The sequence below is a fragment of the Aspergillus glaucus genome (genome assembly GCF_001890805.1).
Source record: "Aspergillus glaucus CBS 516.65 unplaced genomic scaffold ASPGLscaffold_2, whole genome shotgun sequence".
Classification (NCBI taxonomy): domain Eukaryota; kingdom Fungi; phylum Ascomycota; class Eurotiomycetes; order Eurotiales; family Aspergillaceae; genus Aspergillus; species Aspergillus glaucus.
The window spans coordinates 1,216,017-1,236,073 of NW_019170454.1; the positions used below are offsets into that span (position 1 = coordinate 1,216,017).

General features: G+C 47.2%; 10 protein-coding genes across 10 annotated transcripts; 3 read left to right on the forward strand and 7 right to left on the reverse strand.

Annotated features, from left to right (window-relative positions):
* The first annotated feature begins 484 nt into the window (after positions 1 to 484).
* Positions 485 to 1,870, forward strand: ASPGLDRAFT_731477 (magnesium transporter CorA family protein). Its single transcript, XM_022549656.1, has 3 exons — positions 485 to 552; positions 616 to 1,159; positions 1,207 to 1,870. The coding sequence occupies exons 2-3, from the start codon at positions 684 to 686 to the stop codon at positions 1,790 to 1,792; spliced, it is 1,062 nt and encodes a 353-aa protein (XP_022405377.1). The 5' UTR covers positions 485 to 552; positions 616 to 683; the 3' UTR covers positions 1,793 to 1,870.
* A 1,431-nt stretch (positions 1,871 to 3,301) lies between these two features.
* On the reverse strand, positions 3,302 to 4,200 carry ASPGLDRAFT_54701 (uncharacterized protein). The gene is made up of 2 exons (XM_022548095.1): positions 3,891 to 4,200; positions 3,302 to 3,835 (listed from the first exon to the last, which is right to left on the reverse strand). Exons 1-2 carry the CDS (start codon positions 4,158 to 4,160, stop codon positions 3,413 to 3,415), a joined length of 693 nt encoding a protein of 230 aa, XP_022405378.1. The 5' UTR covers positions 4,161 to 4,200; the 3' UTR covers positions 3,302 to 3,412.
* An 85-nt stretch (positions 4,201 to 4,285) lies between these two features.
* Positions 4,286 to 5,099, reverse strand: ASPGLDRAFT_731504 (uncharacterized protein). Its single transcript, XM_022549657.1, has one exon. The coding sequence runs from the start codon at positions 4,928 to 4,930 to the stop codon at positions 4,412 to 4,414; it is 519 nt and encodes a 172-aa protein (XP_022405379.1). The 5' UTR covers positions 4,931 to 5,099; the 3' UTR covers positions 4,286 to 4,411.
* A 170-nt stretch (positions 5,100 to 5,269) lies between these two features.
* Positions 5,270 to 6,123, reverse strand: ASPGLDRAFT_117473 (uncharacterized protein; the record flags this gene model as incomplete). The annotated part of the gene is made up of 4 exons (XM_022539872.1): positions 5,270 to 5,436; positions 5,500 to 5,652; positions 5,707 to 5,775; positions 5,838 to 6,123. 4 exons carry the CDS (start codon positions 6,121 to 6,123, stop codon positions 5,270 to 5,272), a joined length of 675 nt encoding a protein of 224 aa, XP_022405380.1.
* A 610-nt stretch (positions 6,124 to 6,733) lies between these two features.
* Positions 6,734 to 7,959, reverse strand: ASPGLDRAFT_1499984 (uncharacterized protein; the record flags this gene model as incomplete). Its single annotated transcript, XM_022542093.1, has 4 exons — positions 6,734 to 7,129; positions 7,179 to 7,525; positions 7,581 to 7,785; positions 7,830 to 7,959. The coding sequence occupies 4 exons, from the start codon at positions 7,957 to 7,959 to the stop codon at positions 6,882 to 6,884; spliced, it is 930 nt and encodes a 309-aa protein (XP_022405381.1). The 3' UTR covers positions 6,734 to 6,881.
* Positions 7,960 to 8,576: 617 nt separating this feature from the next.
* ASPGLDRAFT_22188 (uncharacterized protein) lies at positions 8,577 to 9,123 on the forward strand (the record flags this gene model as incomplete). The annotated part of the gene is made up of 3 exons (XM_022543161.1): positions 8,577 to 8,657; positions 8,730 to 8,843; positions 8,905 to 9,123. The coding sequence occupies 3 exons, from the start codon at positions 8,577 to 8,579 to the stop codon at positions 9,121 to 9,123; spliced, it is 414 nt and encodes a 137-aa protein (XP_022405382.1).
* Positions 9,124 to 11,737: 2,614 nt separating this feature from the next.
* ASPGLDRAFT_54702 (uncharacterized protein) lies at positions 11,738 to 12,298 on the reverse strand (the record flags this gene model as incomplete). The annotated part of the gene is made up of 2 exons (XM_022548096.1): positions 11,738 to 11,980; positions 12,035 to 12,298. The coding sequence occupies 2 exons, from the start codon at positions 12,296 to 12,298 to the stop codon at positions 11,801 to 11,803; spliced, it is 444 nt and encodes a 147-aa protein (XP_022405383.1). The 3' UTR covers positions 11,738 to 11,800.
* Positions 12,299 to 13,157: 859 nt separating this feature from the next.
* ASPGLDRAFT_731535 (uncharacterized protein) lies at positions 13,158 to 15,040 on the reverse strand. Its single transcript, XM_022549658.1, has 4 exons — positions 14,933 to 15,040; positions 14,413 to 14,859; positions 13,442 to 14,366; positions 13,158 to 13,393 (listed from the first exon to the last, which is right to left on the reverse strand). The coding sequence occupies exons 2-4, from the start codon at positions 14,722 to 14,724 to the stop codon at positions 13,314 to 13,316; spliced, it is 1,317 nt and encodes a 438-aa protein (XP_022405384.1). The 5' UTR covers positions 14,725 to 14,859; positions 14,933 to 15,040; the 3' UTR covers positions 13,158 to 13,313.
* Positions 15,041 to 15,105: 65 nt separating this feature from the next.
* ASPGLDRAFT_42281 (uncharacterized protein) lies at positions 15,106 to 16,169 on the forward strand. Its single transcript, XM_022545577.1, has one exon. The coding sequence runs from the start codon at positions 15,284 to 15,286 to the stop codon at positions 15,818 to 15,820; it is 537 nt and encodes a 178-aa protein (XP_022405385.1). The 5' UTR covers positions 15,106 to 15,283; the 3' UTR covers positions 15,821 to 16,169.
* A 2,014-nt stretch (positions 16,170 to 18,183) lies between these two features.
* On the reverse strand, positions 18,184 to 19,764 carry ASPGLDRAFT_141435 (uncharacterized protein). Its single transcript, XM_022541739.1, has 2 exons — positions 19,387 to 19,764; positions 18,184 to 19,326 (listed from the first exon to the last, which is right to left on the reverse strand). Exons 1-2 carry the CDS (start codon positions 19,549 to 19,551, stop codon positions 18,286 to 18,288), a joined length of 1,206 nt encoding a protein of 401 aa, XP_022405386.1. The 5' UTR covers positions 19,552 to 19,764; the 3' UTR covers positions 18,184 to 18,285.
* Positions 19,765 to 20,057: the final 293 nt, after the last annotated feature.

Below are 20,057 nucleotides of genomic sequence, written 5' to 3' on the forward strand. Positions count from 1 at the left end.
GGATGATCAAATTCTGCCCTACGGGTGTATAGTACCGGTACAACCGGGGCCGAACCGCTGCAGGCACCACCATTCTTATTACCGTATTAATTACAGGTCTTATACAGAATAGCCAGATGTACTTTTTTCTCTTTTCTAGTGACCATCACTAGCTATTCTACCCGTACTGGATACAACCACAGTCACGAAACATGGCCCGCCGTCTCCTCCCCAGTCACGGTGTGACCCTCGGCCTGAGTGTGTTTCTCTTTACGTTTGCCTTTCTGCCAACCCTGGTTGTACTCTTGGCGGTGATTGTGTTTTTCGTCTTTTTCTATCCACGATTACGCAAGTCGGATTGTAAGTAACTATCCTGGACACATAATTTGAAATAGCTGATTAATCCTCTGATAGAAATACCCCACGAGTCACGAAAGTATCTCCTCGGATTCATACCACTGTACAGCTGTACAGAGTACTATAAATGTCTTATGATTGCTGTTATTCTGATGCCTGCCTGTCAATAAACTTTTGAATCGGATACCGCATCCTTGGCACTAAGCCCTACTCCTCATAGGGCTGATTTAACCTTCACTAACGTATCTATTTCGTCTCACCACTCCCCTTCCTCCGTACCCCGGAATACCCCGGAGTAATTATCACCACGGCATTATGGGTTGAAGTCCAATGTCTATACTATCAAAATGTCCCGCTTCACTCTCTCCTCCCACACCCAACCCGTCGCCTCCGCATCAACCTGGGAGGGCATCCTCCCCGGACTAAACAACCTCCTCGAGAAACCCCCCGAGTCAGCATGGTGGCTGGATATCCGGGATCCCACGGAGGAGGATGTAAACGACGTCGCGGAGGAATTGTCAATTCATCCACTGACGGTGGAGGATATTGTGACCCGTGAACCGAGAGAAAAGGTCGAGGTGTTCCGGAATTATTATCTGATTTCGTTCCAGACGTTGGTGTCGTTCAGTGAGAGGGAAGATGATGTGTATACCAATGGATCCAAGACGCCGTCGTCAGCTGTGTTTTATATCCTGGTGTTTACGAATGGAACCGTGACGTTCTCACCAAGTGGGTGTGGACATGTTCGGCGGGTGAGGGATCGTGTGCGAAGGATTTATGATCCATCTATCCTATCCAGTGACTGGATCTGTTACGCCCTCATGTACGCCCCCTTTTCTTCCATTCCTTGGAGGTCTGCTAACAAACCAGCGACGACATCGTCGACTCCTTCGCCCCCTACATGCAATCCGCCTCGCGCGAATCCGAAGCCATAGAAGACCAAGTCTTCATCGCGCGCGTCGACGATGCCAAATCCCTAATCCCCCGCGTCGACATCCTCCGCAAAAAAATCACACACCTAATCCGCTGCTTAAACGGCAAACTCGACGTCCTCAACGGCTTCGTCAAACGTTGCCAAGCAAAAGACAAACACCCGGTATTCCCAGACGGAGATTTAATCCTCTACCTCGGCGATGTGCAAGACCATTTGATAACGACCATGTCGAATTTGACACATTTCGACGAGATTGTGGGCCGCTCACAAGCAAACTGCCTCGCTCAGCTAAGCGCCACGAATCTGCGATTGAGTTTGAATATTAATGCGGTCATGAGTAAGGTTACGATTTTGGCGACAATTTTCGTGCCGCTGCATCTGGTGACGGGGCTTTTTGGGATGAATGTTGAGGTCCCGGGGCAGGAGGATAAGGGGTTGGCGTGGTTCTTCGGGATTGTGGGTGTTTTTGTGGCGTTTATGATGCTTGCTTGTGGGATGGCGTGGAGATATAAGTTGTTATAGGTTAGTTGGCCGTTCACTGGGTAGAGTCAAAAGTATTCAAGGGTTCGTCTTCGAGCTCAATTTATCTGTTCTTCATTCGTTATCAGCTTCCATCTCCTACAAACTTCTGCACATGGTTCATATATATCTTGAATCTTGAACAACCGTATCATCCAGCTAAACCTTTCGATGCTTTCTATATATTTCGAGAAAGACAATGGATTCTATTCGATTAAGCAGTTGAATAGAATCGCCCATGGACTTTCCATTGCTTAAAGCCAACGTAAGCCATTTCTCCACAAGGCAGGGAAGAAAAGTTTTCCTGAGATATCTGGACAAAGGGCTGAGTGCACTATTTGGGCTTTGCTTCCATTCCGATACTAACTTGAGATACGTGCTCGCTGCAGTCCCAGTGTTTGCAAAAGGTGGATTATCTGCTTGGAAATTGTCGCAACGGACAGTCCAACGTTGCATCGAGTTCTTACGGGAATGGAGACCAGCGATAGTTTTGCCAAGCCTCCCAATCACTATTTGGGTCCCGCAACATCGACCCCTATGCCAGCCTGCTCACTGAAATAAATGGCTAGTCTACAAGATACGTCTTTGGTCATCAGAACACCAAGCTTACCAGTCACCACAATATGCCGGTGATCATGCGCTGTGCAGCGCATGAGAGCACTGTCGTCCCGGGGCTCAGCCCGAGTTCAAGTCATCCTGGGTTTTGGGATTTAGCAGGTGACCTAACTAACGGTATTATCTATACCCATTAAGGAGATGCTGGCCCACCAAAACGGAGCGAACAGTCCATGGGATCACACGACTGGTTACAGGAAGAAACCTGCGACAATCGAGGCTGGAACTCGGTTATCCTGGTCCTGGGCAGCCAGTACTCATTTCTGATATGGCACAAAGAGGGCCACAGCGCTGGTTACGCCGTAGAAATCGCGGAGGATCCTATAGACGTCGCCCAAATATTACTTTTCAGCCTGCACGTGTAACATGAGCGGGGAGGACTGAAGGGCTTTTGGAATGCCCTTGTGTCATTATGACCCCAGAAAGAGTCGCACGATGGAAGGCATGTATCGAAGGGGAGAATGGTGACGTACGTGAAGTACTCCTGGGAATATGAGCGCTATATCTATACGTTAAGAAAAAGCGGATATTTTACAGAGGATATTGATACGCAAGCGTTACGAGCGCTTATTGAGAGACCACTCGAAGTGGCACCCATAACCACCATGCTCGGTGAGTCAAGATGTTAATCCACGAGATCTGGTGTCTGGCTCTAACCAAATATCTACAGATTAGAACGTTGCAAGTCAGTACAATCCACCTGCTGACTATATGCGTGGGACCAAAAGATGCGCTATACAAGCGGGCTAAGGCCAAAGAAGCAATGACAGAGCCTGTGGCTCTATACAGGTATACCTCACCGCGCATTTCAGACTTTACTGGAGCAGGCTTAGAACTCCAATGAGATACACAATGACTGCCGAGACAAATGTCCCTGTTCTTCCAAAAACTTGGAACAGAAAGCGTGATGGTTTTGAATCTATCTATCTTCCAAGAATGTGAAAGTTCCTGTTTCCCAAATGGAAAGATGACCATAACCACCTAAGTTATACACACAGGAATCATGCCCTAGGATGCTGGACAATACACATATCGTACTCTTGAGGCACCTGCACAATCCGGCAGGGCATTGGCCAAGTTCCGTGCCAGAGTTGGAAGAACTTTATCAGTTGTCTTTTGGTCCGAGATGTTTTTGTCAAAGAAGAAGCTTCCTCCAAGACATATTAGACCGGGCAGATATTCGTCCTCCGTCCAAAGCCTTCTGTCCTGGAGTGCAGTTGCCACTGTACAAGCAATGGTTGATTTTCCCGTACCAGCCATTCCCTGAAGCCAGAATACCGGTGGCTCACTTGGCTTGCAGCACCAGTTCTCTATCAGTCGCAAAATTGGAACCTGTGTCCCTTTCAGGCACTGAATTCGACGATCGGATGAATTAAAAGCGGCGCCGTAGATACAGCTAAGCTCGTTCAATATCTGGTTATGCTTGATATCCTGAGTGGGGTTATGGTTAGGAAGAATCGTGAGCTTCGCTCGATGTGAGACATACCTCTGTATTTCCGAGGGCCTTGCTAACCACATCCCATATCTCGTCGTATTTCCGATAGATGCCTTCGAGTGTCTCTTCTGAGACCTTTTTCAAATACTTTCGGGTCTGTCCTTCCAATCCATCAATTGTACCGAGCATCGACTTCCAGTCATCCATAACGGGGAAGTCCCGGAGAAATCGAAGCGCACGTGACCGAAAGTATTGCCTCACAAACATCATTTGATACCGCAGGATCTCAGCATACAACTTGATCATTGTCTGCTCTAGCATCCTGTCAAGGTCTTTGAGCTCGTCTCGTTTGCTCCAGTCCCTGCGGATCTTAGCTACAATGCCATGGGTGAATTAGGACGCATTTTGGAAACCGTACTTCTTAGTGACTTGAGAAGCACAGGCTTGGTTGTACGTATTCTCCAGTACCCGACACCGAATCAGGACTCCTGATATCTACTCGACACCTGCGACAGCATCTTCCCCCTGAGTGATGGGGTTCAGAAACAGCTGGATACTCTTAAACTGTGTCATCAATAGGATGATTGTTTCTGGTCATGCACACTTACGGGAAGTATCACTAGCACTCCAGCCCATGCCAATGCAGCATGGTACTCTGCAGAGATTGCTTGAGAAATTACGTCTTTCACGAATACAATGCCCTTGATCACATGTCGAGCCTGCTTCCATCGTGTATCTTTGATTTCTACAATTCGATCCTGTACGAGATCCTGAAGTTGAATTCCTTGATTCGGGCCCCTTGCTACGGAAGATATCTGGCCATCGGGCTGAGGGTTACCTTCCGTGGCCAGATCAGATTTTAGTCTCGCTTCATACTTCGCGAACAATTCTGGATCCTGGTTCCGGAGGTGATTATGAGCCTTCTCCCACAAGCTCTCCAGGCCCCAGTTATGTCCGGCTTTTGCAGGACTCGATTCTGATGGTATCGGGCTTTTAGTTGGCATGACTCTTGAAGGCGATGGCTCGGAGTCCTCGTCTGCATCTCGGTCACAACAGCTGAGAAGATATCTAAATCTGGTTCGCGTCGGCATATCTGTTCAGAAGCACGAAATTCTCTCTGCGATTTACCAGAGAGTCGACAAGAATTGGATAGGAAGAATAAAAGACATGTAAGGTGTCGACAACTTGCACCAGGGCAGAACGTAACAATAGGACTACGGTGATGGAGTGTCTTCGCAGGCAGGAATAATGTGCGAGAGATAGTTGATTAGTATACTACTCGGAGTTATGTTTTATCCCAATGGGGAGTTTTGGCGTTGAGAAAAAGATATGTTGTGAAATGTGAGCTTTATGTATGTTTGAAGCAAATAGAGATAAGCCATCATTCTATGGTACAGTCAATATTTTGGCCATAGAGCCTCCGCTATTCCTCACGAAGACTGTCCAAAAGAAAACTCAGGGATCTCAATTTTAGTCACAGTCCAAGTCTTGCCATCATCGCTGGTCGTCATCTCTCCAGTGACACCTTCACCCTTTGCCATGGTGTTGATGTAGTTAGAGTCGGCGGTATCCAAAATAATCTTGGTGTTGGTCCACGCTATAGATGCATTAGCCCCATCCCTAACGAAGGAAGTTGAATATCGTTATATTATAAACTTACAGTGAGCACCGACAGTTCCACAGTTGTCTTCAGCGCACTCCACAGAGCTGCCCCAGCCCTGGGCTTTGCCGTCACTAGTAGACAGTGTTGAGACGGCCTTGCCGTTAACCGAAACAGTCTGGGTGTAGTTTCCGCTGTTGTCGTCGAATTTGTCTGCAATAACGTCTAGTGCTCTGGATCACGTCCTCAATGGCCTCAATTACTTACAGTGCATTGTGACCCGATCACTAGCTGAGGCAGTGGAGGAATCTCCCTGTACAGGCATCTGTGTGTTGGCTACAGAAATCATTGGTTCAACGTGCTTCTCATAACAAGTAGAAGAATTGATGTGAGCTAACCTCCAGTACTCAGCAGTGTGTAGGCGTAAACACTCCAATCATCAGATTGCCAGTTGTCGGCAATCGACTGGACCAAATCGCCGTTCGAGGTGCCCATACCGACCCAAAGGGAGGCATCTCCAGAAGATCCGCTGGGTGCCTTGGGAAGGACGAGAGTGGAAGTTGCCTCCCGGATGAAGGTGTCGTCAGAAACAGGTCCGGTGCTAAAAGCAGGGCCCATAGCAGCGTTCACGGACCCGACGGCTAGGGCAGCCATAACAGGGAGGGTCTGAGCAAGAGAAGGCATGGCGATGGAGTAAAGGATCAGGTAGTGCTGGATTTAGATTGTGATTGGCTATGTGGGGGAGCTGTTTAAGTTGTCAAGACTGAGATGGAAAGCACTTTATATACCCCATCTGGCGATTAAGTCCATTATTGGAGTCTGCCATCCCCTACTATGAAGATGAAGAATATAATCCTTACAAAACACAAGTGGTATGATTTATATGATATTTTCCACTGGTTAGTGAGAATTCGATCTAGTCGGAGAGCCGTAGTAGCAATTTGAAACAGCCGAGTAATATATCTACAACACACTAGCCCCACAACCATTTCTAGGCAAATATGTGATCTTCCACGCTATCAATTTGTTAAACAATCATAATATATAACTATAGCTAGCCCCTATGCCTAAGTCTCCGGGGTCGCGCTATAGCAGAACCCCACCACCCCAATGGGCAGGACACCCCAACGGGCCATTACCCAAACTTCTATATAATGTCTATTTATCAACCACAATGTCAAATATGCCTAGTATCTAACTTGAAAATGAAGAACAAATTCAGTATCCTTTAGCATGCCAATTTCAAGGGGGAAAAATGAAAAAATGCATTCCATTCGGGAGTTGCCTGTTGGGGTGTTAAACCACACGCCGGTCGGTTAGTAGTTGGGTATATGACCACCAGCGATGTTTTTATTTGCAATTTTGGTTTTTATTATTTATAAAGTTTTTACTCCTATCCAAAGCCCCATGAATAATATAGGGCAGTCCGGTGCAACAACCTCTCATCTCCGGTAGTGTTCCAACATTTCCCTTACGGTCAGCGGCTGGATATCCGGAAAACGCTCGTTCAGCGATCCGGCCCTGGGTACACTTGAGCTCCCGTCAGAAGTGTAGAGCTCAAATATTGACATGAACCACTGGAACGCCTTTTTCGGAAAGCTATCATAGAGAGCTCGATGCCCCGGCAATTCAGTGACCTCAAACCGTTTCAGTTTCTCGACGCTGTCGTAGTGGACCTTGAATTTTGACCCTGGACATTATTAGCACAGAGCCGCGAATAATATAATTATTCTGCTGACCTTTAACCTCCTCAGCCAACGCAACTAATTCATTCCATGTCATTTCATCTCCGATAACCCGGCTTTCCTCGGGCCACTCGTCAAGACTTAATATGGCCAGGACGTACTTCGCCAGATCTAATGTATAGGTAAACGTGACTGGTGTGTTACCATCGCCGGGAATTTCCGCAACGTTGTTGGAGAGGTCGACCACGAACACGTTGGGCTTGAGATAGGAGACCATCTCAGACGGGCCGAAGTAGTCCAGAAAAATACCGTTGACGAAGATGGTCCATTGCAAACCGGATTGTCGGAGGATGTCGATGGCTTTGAAGTAATCCTTTAGTTGAGGGAGGATTTGGATGCTCCTATTTTATATCAATATTGATTCCTACTTCTCCCTTTCAGCGGTCAGATACTCACTCTTTCGGGTAGCTGATAGCGAAGCCACTTGGAATAAACCTCTTAGTCGACTTCGACTTTGTAGCAGCATCAACCAAACTCAGTTGGCTGCTCGAGAGAGAGCTGTCATTAACTCCGAAAGCGCAAATAATTGTATTGATATCGTTTGCTTCCAGAATAGAGACCAATTGGTCAATGTCGGAGTAGTCGACTGTGAGAAAATGGTCTTGACTCAACGACTATAATAGAATTGACCCAATCGTCTACTACACCCATTCGCCAATTGAACATTAACCTTTCGTGAAAGAACAAATGTCTTGTGTTCTGAGGAACCACTCAGTACTTCGAAAATGGTGCGGCCGACGCCCCCGGTCCCTCCTGCGATCGCAACATTGACCATGATGAAAGTAGAAAGATCCTATCGGGGTTACAGAAGAAATAAATGTAATAATGCGAGAAAAGCTTGTTTATTGAACTAAATACTGGTGGCTGTTGAGAAATCGAGCGACATATATTTCGGAAGCGGAGATGAGCCCTAACGACGTGTTCCTGTCAGCAACGTGCATATTTAATTCAGATATATATAACTACTATGTACTAGTAGTAAAAAATCAATTGATAAAAACCGCGGAGGTATCACGGCTGTCCCCGGTTCTCTGCAGCACCTCCGCGATACCTCTGGTATCGCGTCGACATGATTCAACTAAAAGACATCCACTTCCCTGCACACCTCCACTATCCCACAACGATATTTTGAACGAAAAATATTTTGTCGATGTACACAGCTCGCTTACCGATTACATTATATAGCGCTAGCCTTCGCCGATAAGCACCCAATCCAATAATAATCAACCATCCACATACATCAAAAGTGGCTGGCTGGTATCACGTGAGGCGGGGGTTGTTAGGGCATTATCTTCTTTCTTTCTTCCTTCCTCATGTTGATTATTCTCGTCGATAGCTACCTAGGCTGAACTCATGAGAAGAAGTTCCATTATCCTGGCCGAGCCCGTGACAATGACTGCTACTGATTATGACCTGTTACTGGTTGTGGTACTCCTGGTCATCAGCCGACTTCACACATATCTTGTCAAAGATGTAAGTCTATTCACATTCTAGAGGATTGCCGAATCATTATGGTTGCTATGGGTTGGTAACCAAGGGACATAGAATAAACCAACCATCCCGGCCGTGGGAGTCCCTCCTGGCCCATTGGGCTCATGGAAAGCAGGACTCAGATTTTTTAGAGATACTTCTGCCATTATCCAGGATGGATATGAAAAGGTAACATTGCCGTAATTGTATGTAGTTGGAGCCTTTGACTGACATATGGAATAAAATATAGTATGCACCGGATGGAAAGTCATTCAGGATCTCCACTCTACCAAGATGGGTGGTAATGGTCACAGATGATGCGGTGCTCAAGGAGTTGCAAAATGCAGACGAACGGATTATTTCCATGCAAGCTGCAGCAGACGAGCGAAATTCCATCTCATATATTCTTGGCAAATGCATCCATGAGAAACCATACCATGTGGCTATCATCCTGAAGAACCTCACGTAGCGACTATCACAGATTCTACCGGAAGTTATCAAGGACTTGGATAATATATTCAGCAAGATCTCGACTACTGGCAAGAAATGGGAGAGTTTCAATCACCACAGTATTGCAGAAAGGTGTGTATCTGTAACCACGAACCGGGCGCTGTTTGGTCATAAACTCGCCAATGACCAAGAATTCCTGGATAGCGTAATAGAGCTGTCAAACACCATCTCACGGGCTGGTTTACCAATTGATCTGGCCCCAAGACCCCTCAAATCTATTTTAGCCCGTTTTTCTGGTGCCAAAACAGGGTGCGTTTCAGGTGTACCTCTCTAAAGTTGGTCCCATGTTCGAAGAAAGACGCAGATCATATCAAGAATACAAAGGAGATCAAGAGATAAAACCAGTATGCATATTTACCTAATCTACTAACTTCTTGTCAATGCTAACATGGTTAGAATGATGCTATTCAATGGTTGCTTGACGCCACCCCGGCAAACCAATCGGTCTACGATCTCACTATGTATACTCTTTACATTCAGTTCTCTGCTATGGGCACCTCATCTGCAAGTCTAGTCAACGCCTTGCATGATCTGGCAACTTATCCAGTATTTCACAACCCGATCAAAGATGAAATTGAAACCATCCTAGAAAACTCCGGCGGTTGGACAAAGCAGGCGTTATTGCAGATGGGAAAGCTTGATAGTTCTGTCAGAGAGAGTTTGAGACTTCATCCTGCTACAACCGGTATAACCCCCCACAACAAACACGGCATGTTCTATATGCTAACATAATGGATCCCAGGAACAATGATGAGGAAAGCACAGCGACCCCATACCCTGGCTGACGGAACACACCTCTCCGCGGGTCAGTGGGTTGCTGCTCCTGCCTGGGCGGTCAATTATTCGACCAAGAGATATTGCAACCCAACTCAATTTGACGCTTTCCGGTTTTTAAATAAGCAGAGAGTATTTGGAGAAGGACATCTTTCCTTCGGACTTGGAAGACATGCATGGTAAGAGATGGCTTCATTTTTACACCTTTTCACATGTTGGAACTATTAACTAATGGAGAGACAATATGGATATAGCCCAGGTCGATTCTTCACAATAATCGAATTGAAAACTATACTTGCCTACATTATTCGGAAATATGAGTTTAAGCTTGCAGCTGATGAGGGAGGGATGAGACCCAAGAATAAGTTCTTTGGCTTTTCTTGTGCGCCGGACTCGGAGGTACAGCTTTTGTTTAAGGTGAGGGATGGTAGTGATTGAATATGGGAGATGTAGATAGAGAGATTTGCTAGATAGGTTGATGTTATAGCCTATGAGTTCATTTATTCAAGTTTAATTTGTAAGACATGCGATTGCCGTTGCTCGCTGTTTTCTCGATGCGAGCAATTGCCCTGTTCTCCTCTTTACAAGCTTTCTCACATCTTGAGATGTTTGTTTCTACAAGGTCGAGACTAAAGTTCCGATCGCTGATAGCGAGTAAGGAGAAGATAATCAGGACGTAGTCGATTGATGATCCTATCTAGCTAGTTATCTAGACAATGAGGGCTCGCGCTGACAAAACAAGCAGGGTGGAGGAAAAAACAGAATAACCTAAGCCCGAGGCCTCTGACACACCCCCAGCGCGAGACCTACGACAAAAAGCTAATATACAGGCAAATTATTGTCATAAGAACAGTGTCAGAGTCATAGCACGGAGTAGTGGGTCACGCGACCAGGCATTTTGGGGGGGGGGGGGGGAGTTGATGAAGATCGGGGAATGGTCGGGGAACCCTACTCTACCCGAATGACACTCTAGTGTGGCAAGACAAAGGAAAACTATCTACCCATCATGCAATCATGTGTGAAAGGGCTAGGGCTCGTCATTTGCTCATATTGCTCCATTGGCAATTGGTCATTAGCCGTTGACTGTCACAGTTTTATAGTGGGGGTATTGACTACTTTAAGACTTTAGGGTGGTTATAGAGCATTGTGAATGCCAATAAGTTATGTGTTTTATTGTTAGAGCAACTGCCTGAGCCCAGAAGTTTTACCGTTGGGTCAAAAAGACCACTGATGAGCGGATGCTCATCATGCTCGGGAACCGACATGATAGTAGCGAACTGATAGGTAGGGATCCTAACATTTATTAAAGATAATCTCTAGTTCTCCCTGATTGCAGACAGCTGGCACTGGTAAAGTGTGTTTTTTCTAGTAAGGAATTTTTGAAAAAGGGTTCTATGATGAGATTGAAATATGCAGCATGAAGACTGGAATGCACTATCTCTGGATGTGAAATACAGTTGTCTTTAACCGCCCCTGGGCCTGTAAGTACCCATGAAGCCACGCTAGAAAGTGGAGGGCTGGACAGGCTCACAGTACTATGTTCATAATATACACTGGATGTGATAGCTTCCTTCGCACACTGTCCAATCTCTGAACTCGCCGCAATATCATGTATCAGGCATAATGTTCTACTTCAACTAAATAAATCTTTGTATTTGACTCCGAGCATGTGGAAACTAAAGGAAGAGTTGCAATTTCTTATAAAGCAAGAGGATAATCAATGTGGCCGCTATACCACATAAAGAGAAAATTTAACGGCAATCAGTATATGCAAGCAATACTCTCTTCGTCGTTTCTTTGCCATCAAGCTATATAGGAAAGAGACCCTCTCTCACCCATTTGAATGTATCTCTGATCAGATTTTACCAAACCTTCTTGCCCTTCTTTTTGCCCTTGCTGTTGTCTTTCTTGTTGCCCTTCTTATGACCCTTCTTCTTGCCTGGGTATCCCTTCGGGGGCCTGAAGGGGTGGTCGGCAGTCTCCAAAGCGTTATCACCATCACCATCCTCCTCTTCATCATCGGGATCATTATTCCTGGTTACCTGAAATTAGGATAGTTAGTGTTATGTATGTGATGACATATCGTAGTATCATACCTGCGTGTCAGAACACTCCTCGAGTGGCACTTGAACGAGGGAGAGTCCATCACAATTTGCCTTGCGGAGCAAGCAAGCGTTGTTAAAAGTTGTAAGGACTCCATCTGCATTCCTGCCGCAAACAGGAGATGACAGTTTAGCACAGACCCCAAGACAAGAGTTAGGAGGAATAATGCTCTCTTCAGCAGTAGGCGCCTCCTTTGATAGAGGGACGGGGAGGGTCAAGGAGAGGGGGAGCAAGAGGGTTGCAAGGATTAGTTGCATCGTGGAGAGCTGGTTCAGATGGAGGATTTGGTGTGGGAAGGGTTGGAGGATGGGTAAGAAGATGAAAGATCGATGGAGAAGAAGGATCTTACTGGACCTGCTGCCTAAAGGGTGCCTAGGTGGCGATGTATAAGGGCTCATCTTGTAGACATGACGTGAACCACGATCGAATTTTGCATGTACTTCTCGTCAAATTCATTGGAATCATCAAATACAATACGCTGTATCCATCGGACTAATTCGCCATGCGCTATAGGCTCCTTATAGCGTAGTACTCTCTCGTAGTGCCTGTAGTAGTCAATCTCATATGCATTGTTCTCTATAGCAATATTGACTATCATACCTCAGTACATTATCCAAGTACAATGTCCACATATTCATTTCCTTGACAAGTATCCTTCTCATAAAGGCAAGAATTTCCAAATTCCCTTCGATTCCCGTCTGCACCTGTTGCACATCGAGGATCATAACCGACACGGCATACTTCTGGATAATCTCCAGCACTTGCCCCATCTTTCTCGGGGAGTGCCAGAGACAGTGAAAACAAAAGAATTACGAGGATGAATCTCATGGTAAAACAACCCGATGTTCGGACATTGCTAATATAGGATGTGTAGATGTTCAACTCGAAGTTTGATAGACGAAAAAAAAATATAAAAAATATAAAAAAAATATAAAAAATAAATACACGAAAAATAAACATACATCGTACAGAAGTCGACGAACAGACAGTTGTCAGTTGTGCTGGCTTTATCTATTGTCGCCTTTGACGCATATGAGAGCCCTTGCTTGCCCTGGTAGATTGTGATCAGCCGCTCCATCCCCTAATGAACCCCGCCTACTCCGTACCACTAGTAGGAACCCTCCAGCCAAATGATTTAATCTATCCATAACTCCAAACCAAATCCTTGGGGCCATGTAACCTTCTATCGAAACCCCTCGCCGCCGGTCTTGGCTCAGCTACTCAGCCGCACGCGCGCAGTGATAAGTAAACTGGTGGCATCTGAATTGCATTTTATTCGGAAGAATTGGGATTCGTGTTGGTGATTTTGTACGGTAATGGAATCCGGGCTGCCGAATAGGACTCGACTCCGACTAAAACAATCAGCATAGAACACATATTTTGGTGACAGCGAGACTCACACAAGGACCAATATAAATACTTGAACATAGGCGGTGCCCAGATTGACACAGCAATGATTTGGCCAAAGTTCCAGTCACTCGCATCAAGATTGACCGCGTCAGTAATAATAAAAGTAGACCAAATACCCATTATGAAAAGTCCAGCCTCGACACAGAAATTCAACACCTTGAACATATTCTTCCAGTTAGACCTAGTCCTTCTAGAAGAAGGAAGCAATCCATTGATGCAGTGATAGACATTCTGCAACCAGTTGGAATTGGCATCCCGAAGATGTCGTCTGGCTAAGGAACCAACCTGCAACAACTCGAGCAATGCATGGCAAAATGTGAAGCAAAATAAAGAGACAGTTGCCACGAAAAGCCCAAATACAAGCATGTCTTGCAAAAAATATGTACTGGGCCCACACCAGATCAGCGGAGGAGGGTGATACCCGCATTTGGACAAGGCATCATTATCTTCCAATAATGCGACCTTGTCCGGTGTTGGTGACCAGTGGCTGGCCATGTGAAATGTAACAATTGATAGGAAGACAGTGATAGAAGAGCACAACAAAGTATAGAAGGACTTAATGCTGGCTTTCTGCACCAACCAGAGACCAAAATTAACAGAGACAAGGGATCCAATACAAACTGCCCTGGTCATCGCAATATCCATACCGAGCTGGTAGAGACTGGCAGCACCGTATAACTCGGGGCCTGCGGACATGGACAGGATAAATGCAATCTGAATAGCAATAACGAAAAAACATTGAGTCTCCTGAAACTCGACCAAAAAAAATCGAACGACAGAACGTTGATTTATCAAATACATGCGCATTCGACTATTGCGTTCCCTGGCTTTCTTCGAATCTATTAGTCCCAAGATTCGTATGGCCAGCCAGATACATGAGATTATTGCAATTTGCATGACATAGGATATAATGACCTAACTAATAATCAGCTAGATTCATGGGAGACTGGTATGAGCATACTCCGGGGCCTGCAATATCTGTATTGACATGGTCATTGAGGTTATGACATGCATGTGAATTAAAGTCCACAAATGGCCGTAATGTCAGCCGATAGAAGCGATCCCACTGAAGGTTCAATCCGCAACTTCCAAGATCCGAGTTTGTGGAATTGCAATAGTTCTGAAGGCAGCCTTGGATGATTTTTCCAAAGTCACTTTCAATTTCAAGAACTGCCTCTGAGGAGTCACTTGTGGCATTACTCCATGAATGGAAGCATTGCGAAAAAGACTCAAAGTTCCTAAACGCGTATGTAGGTTCCAAGCATCTATTCATAACTCTGGCTTGTACTCCGTACTTAGCTTAAAAAATGACATGGCCAGAGATACCACCATTTATTATAATGGTCGATGCCGAGCTGCAAGGCTGTGATACTCCGCCTCCCGCCTTCTTGGCTTTGATTGTTATAGGCTGCGGCTCATGCACAACAATCAGTATTGCCCCTGATTTGCGTTGACGGAGCGGTTGATGTAATCTGACTTACGCGATGGATCAGATTTGTATTTTCTTGAGGGCATTGATACAACGCAACACCATATATGTCGACAGTCTCTCCCGCTCTGAATATGGAGACAAAGACTTAGGTTCCGGCTCGCCGAAACTACACTGATAGCGGGTTTAAATCTGCTGCAGGACCTTATACCTCGGCCAGACTTCTGGGAAAATGCAATTCGCATAAAAGAGCAACTGAGGCTCAACTGCAAATGATCATCACCTACATTAATATAAGCAATCCCTCCCACAGCTGGCATCTGTTCGCCGATATTTAATTGCCCCTCCCTTATAGTGTATGCATTGGACCATACCGTAAAAATCGACCAACCGATACCTGAGAATGTGGGGTCTTGGCGCTTGGAACATTAAAATCAGCACCCAAGAAAAACACGTCTTTTTCACGCGTCGATCGACGGATAGGGGCCTCCTGGCACCTAGAAACCACCATGGAGGCACTGAGACCTCGTGGTGGTGGTGTATCGCACGCGTCACCCCCCGGAACGGGCAACGTGGCCTCCCAGGCTCCCAGCTCGCGGAAACACTGGATATGCCAGACACCCCAACGCCAACCCGTTGGCGAGCCGGGAACATGATGCAGACTGTCCTTAATGATAGCAGCATAGAGAGTGAGAACATGGAGGAAAATGAAGGCCAGAAGCGGAATCAGGCAATGAAAGATTCTACAAAAGTCATGGATTGGCAGGCCAAAGCATCAAACTTCCCTGCTAGATACCAGCAAACAAGCCCAGGTGTTGGTGGGGGCCTTGGAAGCAGCCCAGACATAGCAACAAGAAATGTACCAGATGGTCCGGGAACAGGTACAGGCACACCTGGCAGAGGAGCTGTCCAACTGGAGAGCAGAGCAGCAAATCCATGAAGGGATCTATCTAGAGCGGATCACAAAGCTGGAACTGGAAGTCAGCCAGCTTCGTACAGAGCTCACAGAGGCCCAACACACCATCCAGTGAATTGGACCAGTGAAGCAGGATACACCGGCAATCAATGCTCAGCTGAGCCAGGCAAACCAAAACGACAACAATAACCAGAGCCCCAAGGCGAGGGAAACAATGGGCCAAAAATCAAGGCTGAAACTGTCACGGGCTCGGAATAGTAGATAATATTGAATCAATGTTCCTATCTAAACTAGAGGTTTTTTATAGGGGTTGTTGGTGGTAGGGCTGTATAGTGGCATTTGTGATGTATCATCCGTTGATGCGGTGTTGGGCCGTCACAGCTACCTAGGTATAACACATGAGTTGATGTTCCATTGTCCCAGCTGAGCTCCGTGACAACATAGGTCTGCTTGCCTCGGGACATTCTGTGAAAGAGGTCTGCAACAAACTGCAGAGAGCGGCCAAGGCGGCTATTGAGTGGGGGCATGATAATGTGGTCCAGTTTGATGCAGGGAAAACAGAAGCAATCCTGCTTACTTGCAAACGGGGCCGAGAACTGAAAGATCAAATTCAACAAGCACAAGTGGAGGTAGATGGTCACTGTGTGCCCTTCAACCTAGAAGCAACCCGATGGCTCGGTGTCTGGCTTGACTCTTGTCACGGGCTCGGAAACTAGTAGATAAAACGAATAATATTCATATCTAGACTAGGTAGCCTAACGACGAGAATATCGAATCTAGGGAAGAAGAAGAAAAGGAAATCTATCTAGGCGATGAACGGTCTTTATAGGCATTTGTGTGGTGCGGCTTAAGCCCTTGTTTGCCCATATTGCTTGTATGGCATCGTTTGATATGTTGGCGCTGTTTGTCTGGTGTTGAGCCGTTGAGCCGTCACAACTCTGGCCTAAATCTCAAGGCCCATTATCAGACCTGCATGCGCAAGGCACGGGCTGCAGAAAACCAGGTACAACACCTATGTCAGAGTTATGGACTCACTCCAGGACTGGCTCGCCAGGTTCAAGTTGCGGCGGTGCAGTCAGTAGCCCTGTATGGAGCAGAACTCTGGTGGCAGGGCCAGAAGGATCAGCTAGTTGGTATACAGCTGATTATCAATCAACAGGCCCATGCTATCACTGGCATGCTGAAATCCACCCCTATAGGGCTACTGGTTCATGAGGCAAGCTTAACACCAGCAGAGGTTCTACTGGAGGCCCGACAGTTGAGATATACCACCCGGCAGTCCGGCTGCTCAGCTTACCGGAGAACCATCCTGCCAAGAAGATCCTCCCAGTGAGCTTCCAAGAAGGGGGTCAACACGTCCAGCCTGGGGAGCAGACCCCAGGGAACTGACAATGGGCTGAGAAAAGCAGCCAGGGCCCATGGTCCCTGGGACAACACCTCGCTCGACAATTAGCCAACATCCTACCAGCGGACCCATCTGAGGGCTTTGAAAGCATGATACAGATGACCAGTAGCCAATTCCCAGGCTGAATAGAAGTGCTACCGGGTCCAGAAGCCCTAGCAGCGGCGCAATCTCTCTCTCCTGGACTAGCAATCTTGTCAGATGGGTCAAGATTGGAGAATGGAAGGTGTGGAGCGGTACTTGCATGGCAAGAACCAGGAGGAGTATGGAAGACCTGGGGGTTCCCATTGGGCAAGGGATGCAAGGTCTTTGATGCAGAGCTTCTTGGAGTTGTCCAAGCACTCCAGGTGGCAGGGAAAGTGGGAGACCAGAGACCAGTCACTATCCTGCTGGACTCCTAAGCCGCCATCGCCAGGCTGCGGCATACCCAGCCAGGGCCAGGTCAAGCATTAGCGATCCAAGCACATGCTATAGCCAAGAGGTTATGTGCCCAAGGTCATCAATCCACTATCCAATGGGTTCCGGGACACGCAGGGGTAGAAGGAAATGAGAGAGCTGACCAGGCAGCAAAGCAAGCAGCCAGTAAGCCTCCAGGAAGAGGCCCAAAAGAGATCTCTTGGCCTTTGCCTGTAGAGCCCGAACAGAAGCCGTTACAACACAAAAGCAGAGATGGCTCACTAAGGAGCTCGGCCAGCGATCCCAACAAGGTCAACGAATATACAGGCCACAGAAGAACTGGCAGCTTTGTTCTACAGCTGCAGTAGCTCCCAAGCACCTGGCAAGCCGCTATTTTCAACTGAAGTCAGGACATGCAACCATTGGAGCACACCTACACTGGATTCAGGCCCAAGAAGATGCAACCTGTAAAAGCTGTGGCTTATCAAGGGAGACAACACACCATCTTCTCTTTGAATGCCGAAAATGGCAACACCAACGAAATAAGCTCTATAGGGACCAGGAGATGGATGGGGTTATGAGACCCACTGTTGCAAAGAGTGACATAAACAAATTCTGATCTCGACTATGGTACGTCGCAAGCATATCTTTATAAGGATGGCTTATATTTTGTTCTTTTCTTGTCTAAGGGTCAAACCAACTCCGCCTCAATCACACTCTCCGCAACACCTGGATAGGAGTATATATTGATCACCTTCAACCCAGCCTTGTCCAATATCTCCCTCCAGTTGGCCTCCGTCCTTTCCCGGACTGCAAAATGCGCCAGCATCATCATATCCATACTCGTCGCCGCCAGCGTCGGCTTCTCCTCGCTAACCACAATCTCATTCAGCAACACCCGAGAATATCCCTTCTTGAGCGCAGGCACCAGATTCTGCAAGATCAAGATGCCCTCCTCATCACTCCAGTCGTGTAGGATGGAGTGCAGATAGTACGCGCGTGCATCACAGACCGTTTGCGACGTGAAGAAGTCGTGCGCTTGTACTTCGAAGGGGAGCTCTTTGTCGCTGTTCTCTGCCACCACGCCGGCAATAACGGCCTCTCGGTCTTGGAGGATGAGTCTACCGGGACATGCGGGCTGATGTGCGGCGGCATAAGTTGCAAGGTCGTGGCCTCTTCCACCGCCTACGTCTACAAGCAAGACGTCGCTGATGGAGGGATCGAAGCCGGTGATCAATTGGTCGGCGACGGGGTAGAAGTCGGGGGCATACCAGTTTGCTTTACCGGCGCGGTAGGCGCCCATGAACGAGTCGAAATGTTGGAGATGCGGGGGCGTGGTGACTATCCATTCGAAGAACGGGAGCTCGGTCTTATGCGCATCTTGGAAGGGACCGTCGATGCCGCCTACGGTAGGACTTTTGTATTCGGTGTTCTTGAAGAATTGCGGGAAGCCGTTGAACGAAGGTCTTGAAGCATCGTAGCAGAAGGAGATGCTGTGTTGGTATTTCTCTTCCGCAAGACCGTTGCTCAGTGGTGTGCTGTGGAAGGCACCATCATGGTAGGTAATAATGTGCATCGTCACTAGGTGGCTCATTAGGCGTCGGAGCAAGAGCTCGTTTATTCCGGTTTTCTCGGACAGGATGGACGGGGTGAGGCCGGCATCTCCTGCTTCCCGCAGGAGTTGGAATAGTTTGACGTCGACGGCAAGACGAATGATCGCGGACATAGCGGGCTATCGAGATCATACCACATTATACACTGTTCCTTGATCTTCAGAATACATCAGGATTACCTCTGCCCAGAAGCTGCGCTGTACAAACTCGCTTGGAATTTCTAGCGCACCGATTAGCGCACGGCTGTGCTCAATAAGAGCTTCTCTTGATCCGGCTTCATTGATGTCGAACGCCTTTCCTGCCGAAGCCAGGCTTTCCAGGATCGAGGATACGGCCATTTTCATGGTTGGCGCTTTGAAATCTGATAGGAGAAAATAATTGTATACGGATGAGATACTACTTCAGTCAGCAAGTCCGATGACTGCCTTTAATAGACCTCATTGTCAGGGACTGGAAACCGCTATCACCCCTTAGCGATACGCGTGTCTATGTGCTCGTGTCGAGGTGCCCCTCCTTCCAAGTTGCGTATCATATGGCCAGATCTGTGGGCTTGTCAGTCCAACCCGCGGGGTTGGAAGGGCTCCCCAAAATCCAGGCTAAATTCTGACCTCCCTGTCAGGGGACAGAGCCTAGTCTGTATTTGGAATAGTTACGGGAGTTTGCTTAGTCCTAGCGACGCAATCAAAAGCGGTTTTTGTTCTTTAGCCTCATCGCTACCACCACTTCTCTCGCTTCGCTCCGAACCTGCCATTTTGCGCGCGAGTCATGTTCATGCAGAAAACCTCGTATTCATGGTACTACCGGCTGATTTAGCTCTATTTTCGTGTGGGTCTATTTGTCCATGGTTAAG